This window comes from Stenella coeruleoalba, assembly GCF_951394435.1.
Source record: "Stenella coeruleoalba genome assembly, chromosome: X".
Lineage (NCBI taxonomy): Eukaryota > Metazoa > Chordata > Mammalia > Artiodactyla > Delphinidae > Stenella > Stenella coeruleoalba.
Window position 1 is genome coordinate 93797957 of NC_137152.1, and position 16545 is coordinate 93814501.

General features: G+C 36.2%; 2 protein-coding genes across 2 annotated transcripts in view; both read left to right on the forward strand.

Moving 5' to 3' along the window:
• PLS3 (plastin 3) overlaps positions 1–16545 on the forward strand; it is an 87635-nt gene that overhangs the window by 5993 nt on the left and 65097 nt on the right. The gene's annotated exons all lie outside the window — the stretch shown is intronic.
• On the forward strand, positions 771–1856 carry LOC307179965 (heterogeneous nuclear ribonucleoprotein A3-like; the record flags this gene model as incomplete). The annotated part of the gene is made up of 1 exon (XM_079909855.1): positions 771–1856. Exon 1 carries the CDS (start codon positions 918–920, stop codon positions 1854–1856), a length of 939 nt encoding a protein of 312 aa, XP_079765981.1. The 5' UTR covers positions 771–917.

The following is a 16545-nucleotide window of genomic DNA, read 5'->3' on the forward strand; positions in this document are numbered from 1 at the left end:
AAGCAGAAAGCCTTGAGTTAAAGGACTTTTGAAATAACCTGATATCCTATGGCTAGTTCTGAAGAGAAGTTTCTCTTTGTTAAAAGAAATCATTTTCTTTTATAAAATCTGACCTCTTATTTCTACCATCTCTGTTTTAAAAGATTAAATAGGAAATCATTTTTTTGTAATCTTGTAACCCATATATTGAAAATACAACTCTGATTCTCTTAAGCTGTTTTAAATTTATATGCATACAGAATACTTGTTTACATAAAAAGTATATATATAAAATTTTTACTTTCTATAAAATAGAATTTGAGAGGGCAGCATAATAGCTTTGAATATTCATATTATTGCGTTCTACATTATATGCTCTAATTACATAGTGTTGCTCTCAGATTGACATTCTGCTATTGACACTGAATAATACATTGTCCTTTATAGACGAATGTAATTTTTAAGCCTTTTTTCCTGTATTTCTTTACTTGCTTGCATATTCCCATTTTTGCCATTTCTTATTGTTGTTTTTGACATCTTGGTGCTTGTATATCAGGTGGGGGAGAATTACCATTTAAGATTGTTTTCTCAGAGGTGAAAATGATGAGACATGATTCCTAGGGTATATCCTATTGCTATTATAGTCAATAGGTATATTTAGTTAATCTGCTGGAAAAGTGTCTTAAGTAGTGTGTACTTAGGATATTTTTTAATCAGTTTACTTTGGATTAAAAAAATACAAGACCACTTTAAAAATATGAGAAGACTCCAGCCATCGCCGCTGCCGCTGCCGCCGCCGCCGGGGGGAGGAGAGCCATGATTCAAAGGAACCAGAACAGTTGAGAAAACTGTTTCTTGGTGGTCTGAGCTTTGAACCTACAGATGATAGCTTAAGAGAACATTTTGAGAAATGGGGCACACTTACAGTTTGTGTGGTGATGAGAGACCCCCAAATAAAACGTTCCAGGGGCTTTGGTTTTGTGACTTACTCTTGTGTTGAAGAGGTGGATGCAGCAATGTGTGCTCGACCACACAAGGTTGATGGGAGTGTAGTGGAACCAAAGAGAGCTGTTTCTAGAGAGGATTCTGTAAAGCCTGGTGCCCATCTAACAGTGAAGAAAATTTCTGTTGGTGGTATTAAAGAAGATACAGAAGAATATAATTTGAGAGACTACTTTGAAAAGTATGGCAAGATTGAAACCATAGAGGTTATGGAAGACAGGCAGAGTGGAAAAAAGAGAGGATTTGCTTTTGTAACTTTTGATGATCATGATACAGTTGATAAAATTGTTGTTCAAAAATACCACACTCTTAATGGGCATAAGTGTAAAGTGAAAAAGGCCCTTTCTAAACAAGAAATGCAATCTGCTGGATCACAAAGAGGTCGTGGAGGTGTATCTGGCAACTTTATGGGTCGTGGAGGAAACTTTGGAGGTGGTGGAGGTAACTTGGGCCGTGGTGGAAACTTTGGTGGAAGAGGAGGCTATGGTGGGGGAGGTGGTGGCAGCAGAGGTAGTTATGGAGGAGGTGATGGTGGATATAATGGATTTGGAGGCAATGGTGGTAACTATGGCGGTGGTCCTGGTTACAGTAGTAGAGGAGGCTATGGTGGTGGTGGACCAGGATATGGAAACCAAGGTGGTGGATGTGGTGGCGGTGGTGGAGGATATGATGGTTACAATGAAGGAGGAAATTTTGGAGGTAACTATGGTGGTGGTGGGAGCTATAATGATTTTGGAAATTATAGTGGACAACAGCAATCAAATTATGGACCCATGAAGGGGGGCAGTTTTGGTGGAAGAAGCTCGGGAAGTCCCTATGGTGGTGGTTATGGATCTGGTGGTGGAAGTGGTGGATATGGTAGCAGAAGGTTCTAAAAACTCAGAAGAAAAGGGCTACAGTTCTTAGCAGGGGAGAGAGTGAGGAGTTGTCAGGAAAGCTGCAGGTTACTTTGAGACAGTCGTCCCAAATGCATTAGAGGAACCGTAAAAATCTGCCACAGAAGGAACGATGATCCATAGTCAGAAAAGTTACTGCAGCTTAAACAGGAAACCCTTCTTGTTCAGGACTGTCATAGCCACAGTTTGCAAAAAGTGCAGCTATTGATTAATGCAATGTAGTGTCAATTACATGTACATTCCTGAGGTCTTTTATCTGTTGTAGCTTTGTCTTTTTCTTTTTATTACATCAGGTATATTGCCCTGTAAATTGTGGTAGTGGTACCAGGAATAAAAAATTAAGGAACTTTTAACTTTTCAAAAAAAATATATGAGAAGAAAACAAAACGGTTTATAAAGAAGAAAAATAAAAATTACTCATAATTGTACCACCTGTTCATATTTTTCATCTGTTTCCTGTGTAGAACATTAGATATTTTAAAAATTGGGATCATACTGTATATACTGTCTGTATCCAATTCTTTTAACTTGTATTATAAATATGTTTTCATGTAATCAGATATTTTTGAAAATATTTAAAATTACTGCATGATATTCTATATAATGGATATTTCATAATTTATTTCGCTAATTCCAGGTTGTTGGAAGTTTTTGTTCTTTCCATATCTTATAGATAATGCTTCAGCGAACACCCTGGGGCAAAAACCATTTCATGACTCTGATTATTTCTTTGAGATAAATATCTCTTTGAGATAAAGAGAAATTGCAAAGATTTTTGTTTTAAAGATGAATTCCTTTGACAATCTCTGAAATTTAAACATTGGTGTAAGCAAAAAGAGCCTTGATTTCAAACAGCGGCTCTCAAAAAAAAAAGCCATTCTTTATATAGTGTTTCGTATGGAGCTGGTTTAGGTAAAGTATATGTCTTGGAAATATTTTGGTTTCCTCTGATCTAGTTAGCAGGTGCAAAGGAGGATGAAGTAGAATCCTGTGGGGTGTACAATCATAGGAAGTTCTATTTTTTGAAACAGAACTGTTAATTGGGGAAGGGAGACAGGTTTGTATTTAATTAGCCTTTAGATTTCAGATTGCTGTAAAACTCAGTTCAAGTACAGAAAGCTTACTTGTGACCATAAACTTTCAGTATCATGAAGAGACTTTTAATCCTGAAGTTGGTTAAATGGCTGTATATATATAAAGATATATATTTGTATATTCTTTTTCAGTTTCTTTGCCATTATAGGTTATTACAAGATATTGAGTGTAGTTCCCTGTGCTATACAGTAGGTCCTTGTTGGTTATCTATTTTATATATAGAGTGTATATATGTTAATCCCAAGCTTCTAATTTAACCCCCCCTTCCCCTTTGGTAACCATAAGTTTGTTTTCTGTATCTGTGGAGTTACCATATTAGCCAGCAATCCCACTCCTGGGCATATAGCCAGAAAAGACGAAAACCCTAATTTGAAAAGATACATGTACCCCAATGTTCATAGCAGCTCTATATACAATAGCCAAGGCATGGAAGCTACCTAAATGTCCATCGACAGATGAATGGATAAAGAAGATGTGGTACATATACACAAGGGAATATTACTCAGCCATAAAAAGGAATGAAATAATGCCATTTGCAGCAATATGGATGGACCTAGAGGTTATCATACTGAGTGAAGTAAGTCAGACAAAGACAAATATCATATATCACTTATATGTGCAGTCTAAAAAAATGATACGAATGAATTTATTTACAAAACAGAAGTAGACTCACAGACATAGAAATGGCTGTGTTTGTTGATAGGCTTCTTTATCTCAGGCTGTCAGCCTCTTGAAGTACAGCCACTCCTCAGAGATACTTCAGTTGGTTCCAGACTATCGCAATAGAGTCACATCAATTTTTTTGGCTTCCCAGTGCATATAAAAGTTATGTTTACACTATACTGTAGTCTATTAAGTGTGTGATAGCATTACAACTAAAAAAATGTACATAATTTTAAATACTTTATTGTTTAAAAAATGCCAATTTTCATCTGAGGCTTCAGTGTGTCCTAGTAACGTCGAAGATCACTGATCACCAATCGTTATAACAAATATAATGATAATGAAAAAGTTTCAAATGTGGTGAGAATTACCAGAATGTGACACAGACACAAAGTGAGAAAATGCTATTGGAGAATGGTGCCAATAGACTCACTTGATGCAGCGTTAGCACGAACCTTCAATTTGTAGAAAGTGCAATATCTGGAAAGTGCAATAAAATGATGTGTACCTATACGTTGACAATGCTCAATAAACTCAAAGTTTTATGTTTCATTCGGGTTGCTTAAATAACTAAACGGAGATCCAATAGTGGTAAAACTGGCGCCACCAGTTAATTTGTGCCTAGTTTCAGTATATGGTGAATCCCCAAATTACAACACTTGACTTAACAAATATTTTGTGTATTTAAATGGCTCATTGTACACTGCATATCTCTCCCTAAACTTATCCCATGCTGCTTCACAGACCCTTCCTGGATGTCTGTCTCCTTACCCCAGTTCACTGGTGGCACTAAGGACCATGTTGGTCCGGGCATCCCATGATGACCCGGAAGTGATGTGGAAAGTTTTGTCTGACTGGACAACTCATTCTTACCACCTCCTTTTTTTGTTCTCAGAGGGATCATGTACATGCTATATTTCATAGTCAGAATGGATTTTAGCATAAAATATGGGTTCCCGTGGTTTTGCTATTTTATATCTCTGTGACATTGGGGAAGTTCCTTAATTCCTCTAAACCTCAATTTCACTATCTATAAAATGGGGATAATATCACTTGTTTTCAGTCTTGTCTTTAAAATTAAAGGAGAACATTTATAAAGAAACTGGTGTATATTAGGTGCTCAATCAGTGTTCCCATTTACAGGTCAATTAATGTTGCCTTAGGTGATCTTTATCAGGTCTCTGTAGCTACCTCTTCATTTTCCTCTAATTTAAACGTTTTTTTCCTTAAGCATCACCATTGAAGATAAATAAGATAGTTTATTTTTTCTGTTTTATTTAATGGTATTGTGAAAATATGACTTTCCAATGCTTTTCATTACAAATGTGGAGGATTTTAACAATGTTCCAGGTTGAAGAAGCCTTTTGGCTTATCTAAGAAACCCCTTTACCATTAATTTATCCTTTTATGAGGATATGCCATCCAACAGTCTAAATTCACCCTCAAAGGAAAATTGGAAACGTGACTCTTTTAATACATTACGGACACCATTATAAAGTCACTGCCACTAACAAATTTAGCTTAGAGCAGGGTGAAAGGTAATAGGTAATGTTGATGCCTGTTTTGGGGGGGAGGGAAAAAAAGCTTCAAGTTCTTCAGTGTTTCTACAATAGTAGAAATAGTATAAACATGAATGTTTAGAAGTTTACCTTTGAAAAAATAGGAGAAAAGAGAAAATAAGTTAGTGAAAACTTAAAATGCTGGGGAAGGCAGAGTTATAAATTAAATCAGTATCTTTCCAAGATGACATGTAGCCTTTAGACATGGGTGAATCCAAAACATTAATTTAAAATTTGCGATGCCCATTATTTCCTCTAGTGGAAGTTTTCAAAAGCAAAAATCAGGAAATGATGAAGGACATTGACACATTCAACAAATATTTTGAGCAGTTTGTGGGTCTCCAGTTTAAAGCTGCAGTTGAATCAGTTTTGCAAGTGGTTATGAATAATTAAAATTTTATATTTTGTCTTATGATAATTAAAAAACAAATATAGCCAAATTACCATGCAGTATAGATAACCAAAAAGTAATACTGATAGATTTACATGTTTAAAGGTATAAGCCAACCCATACATTTGGTATCTTATCCTAAATCAAAGTTTTCCAGCATTAGTTGGGCCCCCAGCCCCGCGAAAAATAAAAGCAAACTAGAATATATTGATAGGTGCAAGCAGAAGGTGGCAAACTTCCCTAACCAGAGAAGGTTTGTGTAAAGATGAAGGGAGGATTGATTGCTGTGTCAAGTACCTTGAAATGTGTAAAGATTATATAAAAGGCGGCCTATAAGGCATTTATAAAGAGATGTAACCCTCAGGAAAACTTTAAAATGTGCCCAGAGTTCTCAAGTATATATTGAGATAGTACAAACTGTAGATGGAGTAATAGCCAAAGATAGTAACATGGACAATGCCTTAATTAGTCTATCTGTGGAATGGCTTCATCATTTAACTAAAATAAGTTTAGTGAAGACTGTTAGGTGCTAGGGCTACAAAGATGGTAAGATACTCCTGCAGTCTGGAAGAAAAAAACGTAATATTGGATTTCATGAAACCTAAAAATATTCTTACATGTAGAAAAGGAACTTAAATATGGCCTTTTTTCTCAACATAAAATAATTTCTAAATTTAAACCTTGTGTGAACAAAGACATTCATGTATAACCCAATATAATCAAATCTAAACTAAGAACAAATCAAATTTAAACATTGTTATTTCTTTGCAATAATTATTGCATCCTAAAAAAAGTGCCGACCATGAGTTAATTTTACTTAAATAGAACATTGCTCAGCCTATAAATGAAGGTCAGCAGACACCAGTGTCTTGGAATAAAATAGCCCTTTGGCAAGAAAATGAGCCACACCCCATTTAGTTTTTACAAAAATAAAATTCTTTCCAGCTTTACTAAATTGTAGATGTTGTGCACAGCGTGTACTTCTGCAGTAGTTGGTTCTGCAGCTGTGGAAATATCCATGCATGTAGAAGCCCTAAAAAACATTGATTCGCCATTACTTGCACATGCAGCTCTCATACTTTCTGTAGTACAGCATTCTGTTAAGTTTTATCTGACTCAAGGATAATAGCGAGTAACTACAGGTATAGCTGACACCTTAATTTTCTGCCTTGAACTTCTTGATTGTCCCAGACTTTAAAATGAGCTGGAAAACCCAGGATTCCAAATCTGGTCATCATTTCATTTGGTGGGAGGGGATCAAATGAATGCAGTATATCTGGATGTACTGTCTGCTGTACATGGTTTTCTTCAAAGACGGTACTAAATTCCTGCCATGTACCATGGAAAACACTGTTCTTCTAGGGAGAAAAGAAAATAAACCCATTCTCCTGGTTCTTTCACAGTACACCTGGCACACAGCAGGTCTCCATAAATACAATACATTTGAAAGAGGGCCATGGATGGCCCTTGCTGATAAAGATTAAATTGTGAAAACCTAATCAGCAAATGGGTAACTTATGAATCATATTGAATAAAATACATATTGATGTGAACCTGTCAGAAAACTAAGCAAATGGCTTGCTTGGTTTTCTTCCTCCTTTACTTGTCTTAAGTGAATGGTCAGGAGTGAATGTTACACACGGATGGCACTTTCATTGTGAGAACTGCTTAACTTTAGAATCAACGAGGATATTGGGACATATTAATATTTTTTCACTTTTTAAAGCAGTGTTATTGAGAGAGAATTCACATTGTGTACCAACCATGTAAATTGTACAGTTCAGCGGATTTTAGTATATTCACAGATACGCACAACCATCAGCAAGTTTTGAATATTTTCATCGCCTTGGAAGGATGAAGGAGGCTTAAAACTCCAGAGTTTTAAGCTATGCCTCTCCCCAGCCCACCACCTCCCCATCCCTAAGCAATCACTAATCTACTTTCTGTCTCTATAGATTTCCCAGTTCTGGACTTTTATGTATAAATGGAACATACGGTCTTCTGTAACTGACTTCTTTCACTTAAGCATATTGTTTTCAAGGTTCATTCACATTATAGCATGTATCAGTACTTCATTCCTTTTTATGGCTGAATAATAGTCCATTGTATGGATATGCCACATTTTGTTTATCCATTCATCCATTGATAGACATTTGGGTTGTTTCCACATTTTGGCTGTTATGAATAATGGGATATGTTAATATTAAATGTCTAACCATGGGTCAGCTAATGAGTTAGAAATGGTACTGACAAGATAACATTTCATTTATCACTGGTCTGCTGTTAATGTAGATACTTGCTTTGACTCTGAACAATATTGATTTCTACATCTAAGTGTAGCTAATTTTTTCCTGATTCTTTCTTTTTTAATTAATTTATTTTTTAAAATTTCACTTATTATTATTATTATTTATTTTTGGCTGTGTTGGGTCTCCGTTGCTGTGCGTGGGCTTTCTCTAGTTGCGGCGAGCAGGGGCTACTCATTATTACGGTGCACAGGCTTCTCATTGCGGTGGCTTCTCTTGTTGTGGACCACAGGCTCTGGGCATGCGGGCTTCAGTAGTTGCAGCACACAGGCTCAGTAGTTGCGACTTGCGGGCTCTAGAGTGCAGGCTCAGTAGTTGTGGCTCATGGGCTTAGTTGCTCTGCGGCATGTGGGATCTTCCCGGACAAGGGCACGAACCCGCGTCCCCTGCATGGCAGGCGGACACCCAACCACTGCACCACCAGGGAAGCCCCCATCCAAAGGATTTTGAAAACTCTAATGCCAATATATTGGATATACATTGTAGGATTTATCACTCTTTTTTTTTTTTTTTTTGCCATACCGCGTGGCTTGCAGGATCTTAGTTCCCCGACCAGGGATTGAACCCGTGCCCCCTGCAATGGAAGTGCAGAGTCCTAACCACTGGACCTCCAGAGAATTCCTGGATTTATCACTCTTGGTTTCTTCCAAACTGGATTTTCTCTCTCAGAGAGCATTTCCCCTTTTGTACACTCCTCACCAAGAAAAAAAATTCCATTTTATTCATTGATTCATTCACTTATTCAGATATTTACTGAGTGCCTCTATAGGTCAAGTTATTTTCTAGGCACTGGGGATTATACCTGTGACTGAAAAAAATGAAAATTACCATCCTTATGAAGCTTACATCCTACTAGGGGAAGATACAAAATGAACAACGATATAGTATATTCGATGGTAATGTATTATGGAGAAAATTAAAGTTGAGGGTATAGGGAGTGGGAAGAGTGCATTGCCATTTCAAATCATGTGGTCACAGGAGGCCTCACTGAAAGGAAGATATTTGATGCAAGACATGAAGGAGATCAAGGAGTGACTATCTGGGGAGAAGTGTCACTTAAGTAAATATTTCTAATAACAGATACCAAAATTGTCATGCATTGGTGGGTTCTTGCCCTGAAATTCTCCTTTATATCAGCTTGTTATTTTGGTATTGAACAGAAAAAATATCGTTTACCCAGATCAAATACTCTAGTGGAGTCATGAATTGACCATATATGCTAAGACTATAGTGTCAGTAGTTATGTCTATAGTATTTTGGAAAAATTCGTGGCAATAATGTTTAAAATAGGATATGAAATTATTGCATATAAGTTTTCTTCCCTTTTCCTATCCACTATATACTATATACTGTGTATATAGTATATATATATATATATAATATATACTATATTCTGTGTTTAATTCTGAGTTGGATTTTTTAATTGAACTTTTTACTTTGCAGAAATTGTAGACATGTACTTGTAAGAAATAACAAAGAGATCCTGTGTGCCCTTTACTCAGTTTCCCCCAGTAGTAACCTCTTCAAGACCATAGTACAATATACCCAAGCCAAGATGTTGACATTAATACAGTCAAGATGCCGAACAGTTCCGTCACCACTAGAATCCCTTTTGTTACCCTTTTGTAACAGCATGCACTTCCTTCCACCCTCCCCTGCACCTGCCCCATCTCTACCCCTGAAAACCACTAATCTGTTTCCCATTTCTATAATTTTGTCATTTCAAAAATATTATGTAAATGAAATCAGAGTATGCAATCTTTTGGCTTTTTTCATTCAGCATAATTCTCTAGAGATTCATCCAAGTTGTGTATATCAATACCTTCCTCCTTTTTGTTGCTGAGTAGTATTCCATGGTGTAAATGTACCATAGTGTTTTTAACCATTCACACATTGAAGGACATCTGGGCCATTTCTAGTATTGGCTGCTACAAATATTTGTGTACAGGCTTTTCTGTGATTGTAAATTTTCATTTCTCTGGGATTAATTCCCAAAGAATGCAATCTCTGGGTCATATGAGAGCTGCATGTTTAATTTTATAAGAAACTATCAAAATGTTTTTCTGTAGTGACTTGTACCATTTAATCTCCTACCAGCAATGTATGAGTGACCCAGTTTTTCTACATCCTTGCTAGCACTTAGTATTGTCACATTTTTATTTTAGCTATTCTGATAGGTGTGTAGTGATATCCCATTTTTGTTTCATTTTGCATTTCCCAGTGGTTAATGATGCTGAGCATCTTTTTATGTGTTTGTTTCCCATCTGTATATCCTCTTTGGTGAAATATCTGTTCGTGTCTTTTGCCTATTTTCCAATTGGATTGTTTTTTAATGTTGAGTTTTGAGAGGTCTTTATATATTCTAGATAACAATCCTTTGTCAGATATGTGGTATACAGCTATTTTCTCCTAGTCTGTAGCTTGTCTTTCCATCCTCCAAGCAAGGTCTTTCACAGAACAAAAGTATTATTTTGACAAGGCCAAGTTGATCAATGTTTCCTTTTATGGATTGTCTTTTTGATGTTATGTCCAAGCCCTCTTCACCAAACATGGTTCCTGATGAATTTTTCAAAAAATTTTTTCTAAAGTTTTATGGTGTTATGTTTCACATTTAAGTCTGTGGCCCATTTTGAGTTAATTTTGGTGTAAATCTTTACACAATATTACACAAAATGAGGTCTAGGTCAGAGTTCTTATTTTTTTCCCCTATGGTTGTCCAGTTGCTGTAGCACCATTCCTCCACTGATGAGCTTTTGCACCCTTGTCAAAAATCAGTTGAGCTTATTCGTGTAGGTCTATTTCAGAGTTCTCTGGCCTGTTCCATTGTTCTGCATGTGTTGCTCTGTAACCACACTATCTTGATTGCTGTAGCTACAAGGAATGACTTAACACCAGGCAGAGTGAGTCCACCCAGTCTATTTTTCAATAAAGTTTACCTGTTCTAAGACCTGTTTCTTTTCCACATAAATTTTTAGAATAAGCTGGTCTATGACCACAAAAAACTGTGCTGTCAATAGGAGTTACATTAATAAATTAGAATTTTGAGATTGCATATGTAATGTTAATTAAGTTAAAAATGGCAATTCCATTAAGGAAGACAATTTAATTTCTTCTATAGTCTCATGCTAGGTCTTATTTTCTAAAGTGGTGCCTACTTTTATGATTTTTAAATCACTGAACAAATATTAATTGGTCATTTCTCTTCAGATATAACTTGGATATCTTTTTTTTAATTGCCAATATTGAAACTTTTTCAAAGGAATGACACATTCTTGATTTAGGTATATAACTTTCAAGTTCTAAATCACTGATATGTTTTTGAATTTTAAAATTATTTGAAGAGTTCTTTCCAGAATTTTTAAAGACTCCTGCCCCCACCTTAGATTTCTCTTTGCAAGACTCCTAAACCTACTGCCTTAAGTATGGTTTACCTCTTCTTTTGTTTCAAACAAATGCATTAACCACATAGCAAAACAGAATATGCCACTAAATCATCGGGATTTAGGGTATTGGAGTTTAGGATGTGTTTGTTAGTCATGAATAGTAAATCAAAACATTTTAAATGAAAACTTTTGTGCATACTCATGCTTTGATCTTTGATTCTGAAAAATAAAATCTTAAAAATTACAAAAAGAGGGCTTCCCTGGTGGCGCAGTGGTTGAGAGTCCGCCTGCAAATGCAGGGGACACGGGTTCGTGCCCCGGTCCAGGAAGATCCCACATACCACGGAGCGGCTGGGCCCGTGAGCCATGGTCACTGAGCCTGCGCGTCCGGAGCCTGTGCTCCACAAGGGGAGAGGCCACAACAGTGAGAGGCCCGCGTACCGCAAAAAAAAAAAGGGCACTTGGAAACTTACTATTAGGGATTAAAAAAAGAGGACTGTTAAACTGATTAGGGCTGAAGAAGAAAGGAACAGAAAATGTCACCTTGTTTGGGTGCGGGAAAAGTGAATGAGATCATGCTTTCATTTCTGTCTTGCTTTCTCAAGATAAAGCTTTTCCACCCTTCTTTCTGCTTCATGATTCAGGGTGGAAGCACCAAAAAAACTTGGCTCTCTTTCCCATCCTGTTTTAAATTGGCTTTTATTGTTTTAATAAATATGTCACTGGCAGCCTATAACATTATGAATATGGCATTAAGTGGTTATACTCAGAAAGCAGGAATTTGAAAATCACAGTCCAGATATACTACCTTAAACACAATTAACAGAATTACTTCTCAATAAGGAAAACTTACCTAAGTTATAGCATGTGGCTCATATAGTTTTAGTATAATTATTACAGTGAAATTTACTACCACTAAGCATTGTGTACAGAGTTCTGAAAGGACAAAAATGCGATCCAAGAATAGTAAGCCAAGATGTCATTCAAAAATAAAGGTACTAGGCAGTTCCCATGAATATAAAAGAACTCGTAGAAAAGAGAAATACTCGAAAGTGAAATTCAGCCAATTAAAAAATAGGGCAAAATTAAGATTTTAAGAATAGAGGAGTCTTGGTAAAAGGATGTATGATGATCATTGAATCTATTTAAATACAGAATTAATACTGAAAAAAAATTTACTACCACTAATATCAGTGATTTGTTTCTTCCCCATCTACTCCTAACTTTGTTTAGGTTAATAGTCACAGCTACAGCAAAACCTATCCTGTGATGGAAAAAAAGTGTAATTTAAGGAAGAATGCAGTATAATGGTACTCATCAAACAGATATTCCAACTTCTTTCTTCACATATTGCTTATCTGCATTTTTGTATTTGGTCTAATGAGAGACCTTTAAAAGCTCATTCTCTAAAGCAGCGAATTCTCAGAGCCAGCGAGCCTACCATAGTCTACCCCATCAAAAGAACCCTGCTAATGGCTTAGCCAATTTCTGAGGTAAGAGTACCAGGGAGAGGGATAAACTGGGAGAAGGAAGAAGTTGCTCTTGCATGGATGACTTTTTGCTAACAATATGATTTTTAGCAAGCAAAGGCCACAAAAGTTGTTTGATTTGTGGCAGAATTAATTATGAGACTTTTTAGCTGTACCAGGTTAACAGATTGCCAAATAAAATACTGAGCAAGCAAAACTGGTCAGTTATAATTCAGTGTCTAGAAATCTGAGCCAGCATTAGTGTTATGTTTATGGATTCAACTCCATCCTCAAAGAAATGCAGTCGGGGTATCAGCAAAAATAAAATAAGAGTTATGGGGTATCTCCCAGACATTTGAATAGAAAGGGCACATAACACTGTGTGAGACCACAGTATTTTTGCAGCCAATCTTAAGGATAAATCTACATTGTATTCAGGATGCTGTGTTGGGCCAAAACTTAACAATGACCATTATGTGTAGAAAATAGCAACCATTGTTGTTGCCTTAAACTCTCTCTGGAGATTAAAAAACATTTTTAATTAACCTAATAAAACCCCAATGGCAACATAACCAAAGAAATTAACATAACAAGAGAAGAATGTGTAGAAGCAGAAAACCTAGTGCAATTGTTGAGTTATCCTGGCAAAGGAACCCTGAACTATGTGAAGCTAGTGACTGTTTACTGTTTTGTCTAAAAAAGCAACTCCAAAAGTATACACATACACACAAACACACACACATTTGGATTTTTCAGCTAGATCTTTAAGCGGGCTGTTTCATGACAAGCTCCCAAAGAAATGGAATTAATTTGTGGTGTGTTTTTGTTTTGTTTAATTTATTTATTTATTTTTGGCTGCGTTGGGTCTTCGTTGCTGCACATGGGCTTTCTCTAGTTGCGGCGAGCGGGGGCTACTCTTTGTCGTGGTGCACGGGCTTCTCATTGTGGTGGCTTCTCTTGTTGGGGAGCATGGGCTGTAGGCGCGTGGGCTTCAGTAGTTGTGGCTGGCGGGCTCAGTAGTTGTGGCTCGCGGGCTCTGGAGCGAGGGCTCAGTAGTTGTGGCGCACGGGCTTAGTTGCTCTGTGGCAGGTAGGATTTTCCCGGACGAGGGCTCGAACCCGTGTCCCCTGCATTGGCAGGCAGATTCTTAACCACTGCGCCACCAGGGAAGTCCCTGTGGTGTGTTTTTAAAGTGTTTATATATATATGTGCTTGCAAGAATTACACGGAGGAATTAGACCGACAGAGTACTTGGTGATTCTTGATGTGAATATTGGCAACCTTAAAGATGTTTTATTAGACAACAAGGCAACAGTTTTCCTCTGTCTTCACAATAATAGCAGAAGTCAGAAAATATTCCACATGCAAATATATCTGAACCTCTTCATGAATGCATTTAACACTTTGAAGTGATGGCAACATCTGGTAACAAGTAGAAACCAGCGTCTTATAAACTGTGGTTTCATGTTACCACTTCATCTGAATTAGTCATTTAAAGGAGTTTTATAAGTCTTCCTAAAAACTGACAAGGTTAATCTTGGACTAGGGCAGACAGGCAGGAAATGCTGAAGCGGCTGTTTCTTTTGAAGGTTTTGTGATTCCTTGTGAGGTCAAAAAGTAGTCGTTTTAAAGTTAAGAAAGCTAAAGCATTGAGATCTTGACAGCTTAAGTGCGATTTTTCTTTTTTGTGTGTGTGGCAATTTTGAAGGAAAACTTGATAAAATTCAGAGTTCTTTATACCTTCCATTCCACTTTTCTCTGAAATGCCTTTATTTTCGAAAAGTGGAGAATTAGAAAATCATTCAGCTGCCAAATATGATCATGGATTCGGTGCCACTGGAAAGATGTAACCTACCGTTTCTTTGGCTGGATTACTTCTTAGGAATCACCCTGTTTTGTAGGGTTACCCAATGGGACAAGAGTAGATGTCTTTTATGTTTATTTATGTGATTTGCATTAAAAGTGCTAAAAGTTTATTCTTTATTATGTAATACACCACTATAGCACATGACAGTGAGTTTAATTCCTTTAGCATGCAATGTTATTATCACAAATTTATTTAACAGATACTTTTTTTCATTTGAAAGTAAATATTTGTTCCTGAATTTTTTTCTTCATTTTGTTGAGACATAATTGATGTACAGCCTTAAGGTGTACAGTATAATGATTTGACTTACATACATCATGAAATGATTATCACAGTAAGTTTAGTGAATATCATCTCATATAGATACAAAATAAAAGAGAAAGAAAAAATTTTTCTTCCTTGTAATGAGGACTCTTAGGATTTGCTCTGTTAACTTTCATATATAACATACAGCAGTGTTAATTTCTCATATTGTACATTACATCCCTAGTACTTATTTATCTTACAGCTGGAAGTTTGTACCTTTTGATTGCTTTCATCCAATCCCCCCACCCCCACCCTCCTTAACAGATACTTATTGCGTGCCTACTGTGTGCCAGGCACTGTTCTAGATGCTTGAGATAGATTGGTGAAAAGACAAATCACTGCCCTCATAGAGCTTAATAAATATTAAAGATGAAAACAGTGGAGCAATTTTAAATCCTTTAATCTATCACTCAGCTTTTAAAGACCTACATTGAATGAGTTTTGAGAACTCTTGCATATTTTACCTGAAGTTTGAATAGGGAAAAATTGATAATTTGTTTGGAATATATGGCAATAAGCTGGAAGATGATAGTTAAAGTAAATGTTTGATTTTTTTGATTCTCACTTTTATTTTTCATTTATCAGTGTTAAAATTAGACCCCTTGAGTAACTGAGGAATGTTATTGATTTAACTTGTGGATTTATTCTTTAGGATGGTCTTAATTTATATGGGGGGGGCGGGCGGTGTGAATGGACATAGTAGCCCTGAAAATTAAAATATGGAATCTGTAACTGCTGTCTTCTTTCATTGGAAGAATTATAGAATACTTAATGTATTTAATGTTCACCATGGGAAGTGAATGTATTGCTCAGTTATTTTTGCCTATGTGAGTAGTACAAGAGCTGACTCAAAGGAGATGACATGATGGTTCCTGTCCTGAAGTAAAATAAGATGATGGGGTTGTGGTGGAAAAATGATGTGGTCATGCCCATATTTGCTCACATCTCTTGTTGGTTTCCTTTTATAGAGGAAAACCAAAGAGAGTCTCATTTCTTATTTTTTAAGTTTCCTTTTTGTATTTTCTTTTCATGCCAGTTTCCTTTTTTTTCCCCTTAAAATTGCATTATCCTGATTTGCAGTTCAGTTGGCTCAAGCTGTGCTTTGTAATAGTATAAGTACCCCTTAGAATGGTCATAGTGGAGGCATTATACCCATTTTAGGGAATCAATTACATATATGGACACAGACACTCTGAGTTCCTTGAATGTAAAAGGCATATTTCATAAATCTTTCTATTTCCTGATGCCATCTAAGTACAGTGCCTTTTACAGAGTGGATGTTCATTCAGTGTTCGTGGTAACGAATGAATATGAGTCAGGAATTTTATTTTTGCTTTCCAAAATACAAAATACTTTTTTATAAGCTCATGGAATTTTTAAAAGCTTACTTTTATGGAAAATTTCAAACATACAAAGTAAAATAGCATAAGGAACCCCCCCACAGTTTCAACAGTTTATCAATATTTGATGTTCTTACATTTCATCTTTTCTCTCCCCTTTTTTGTTGTTTGGGATTTGCTTTCAAATAACCTGCATATTATTTTACACATAAATACTATAGTTCACTTCATTTTTAATATTTTAAAAGTTATAATTCTGCATTTCATACAGAGTCTAACTTTCAAAGCC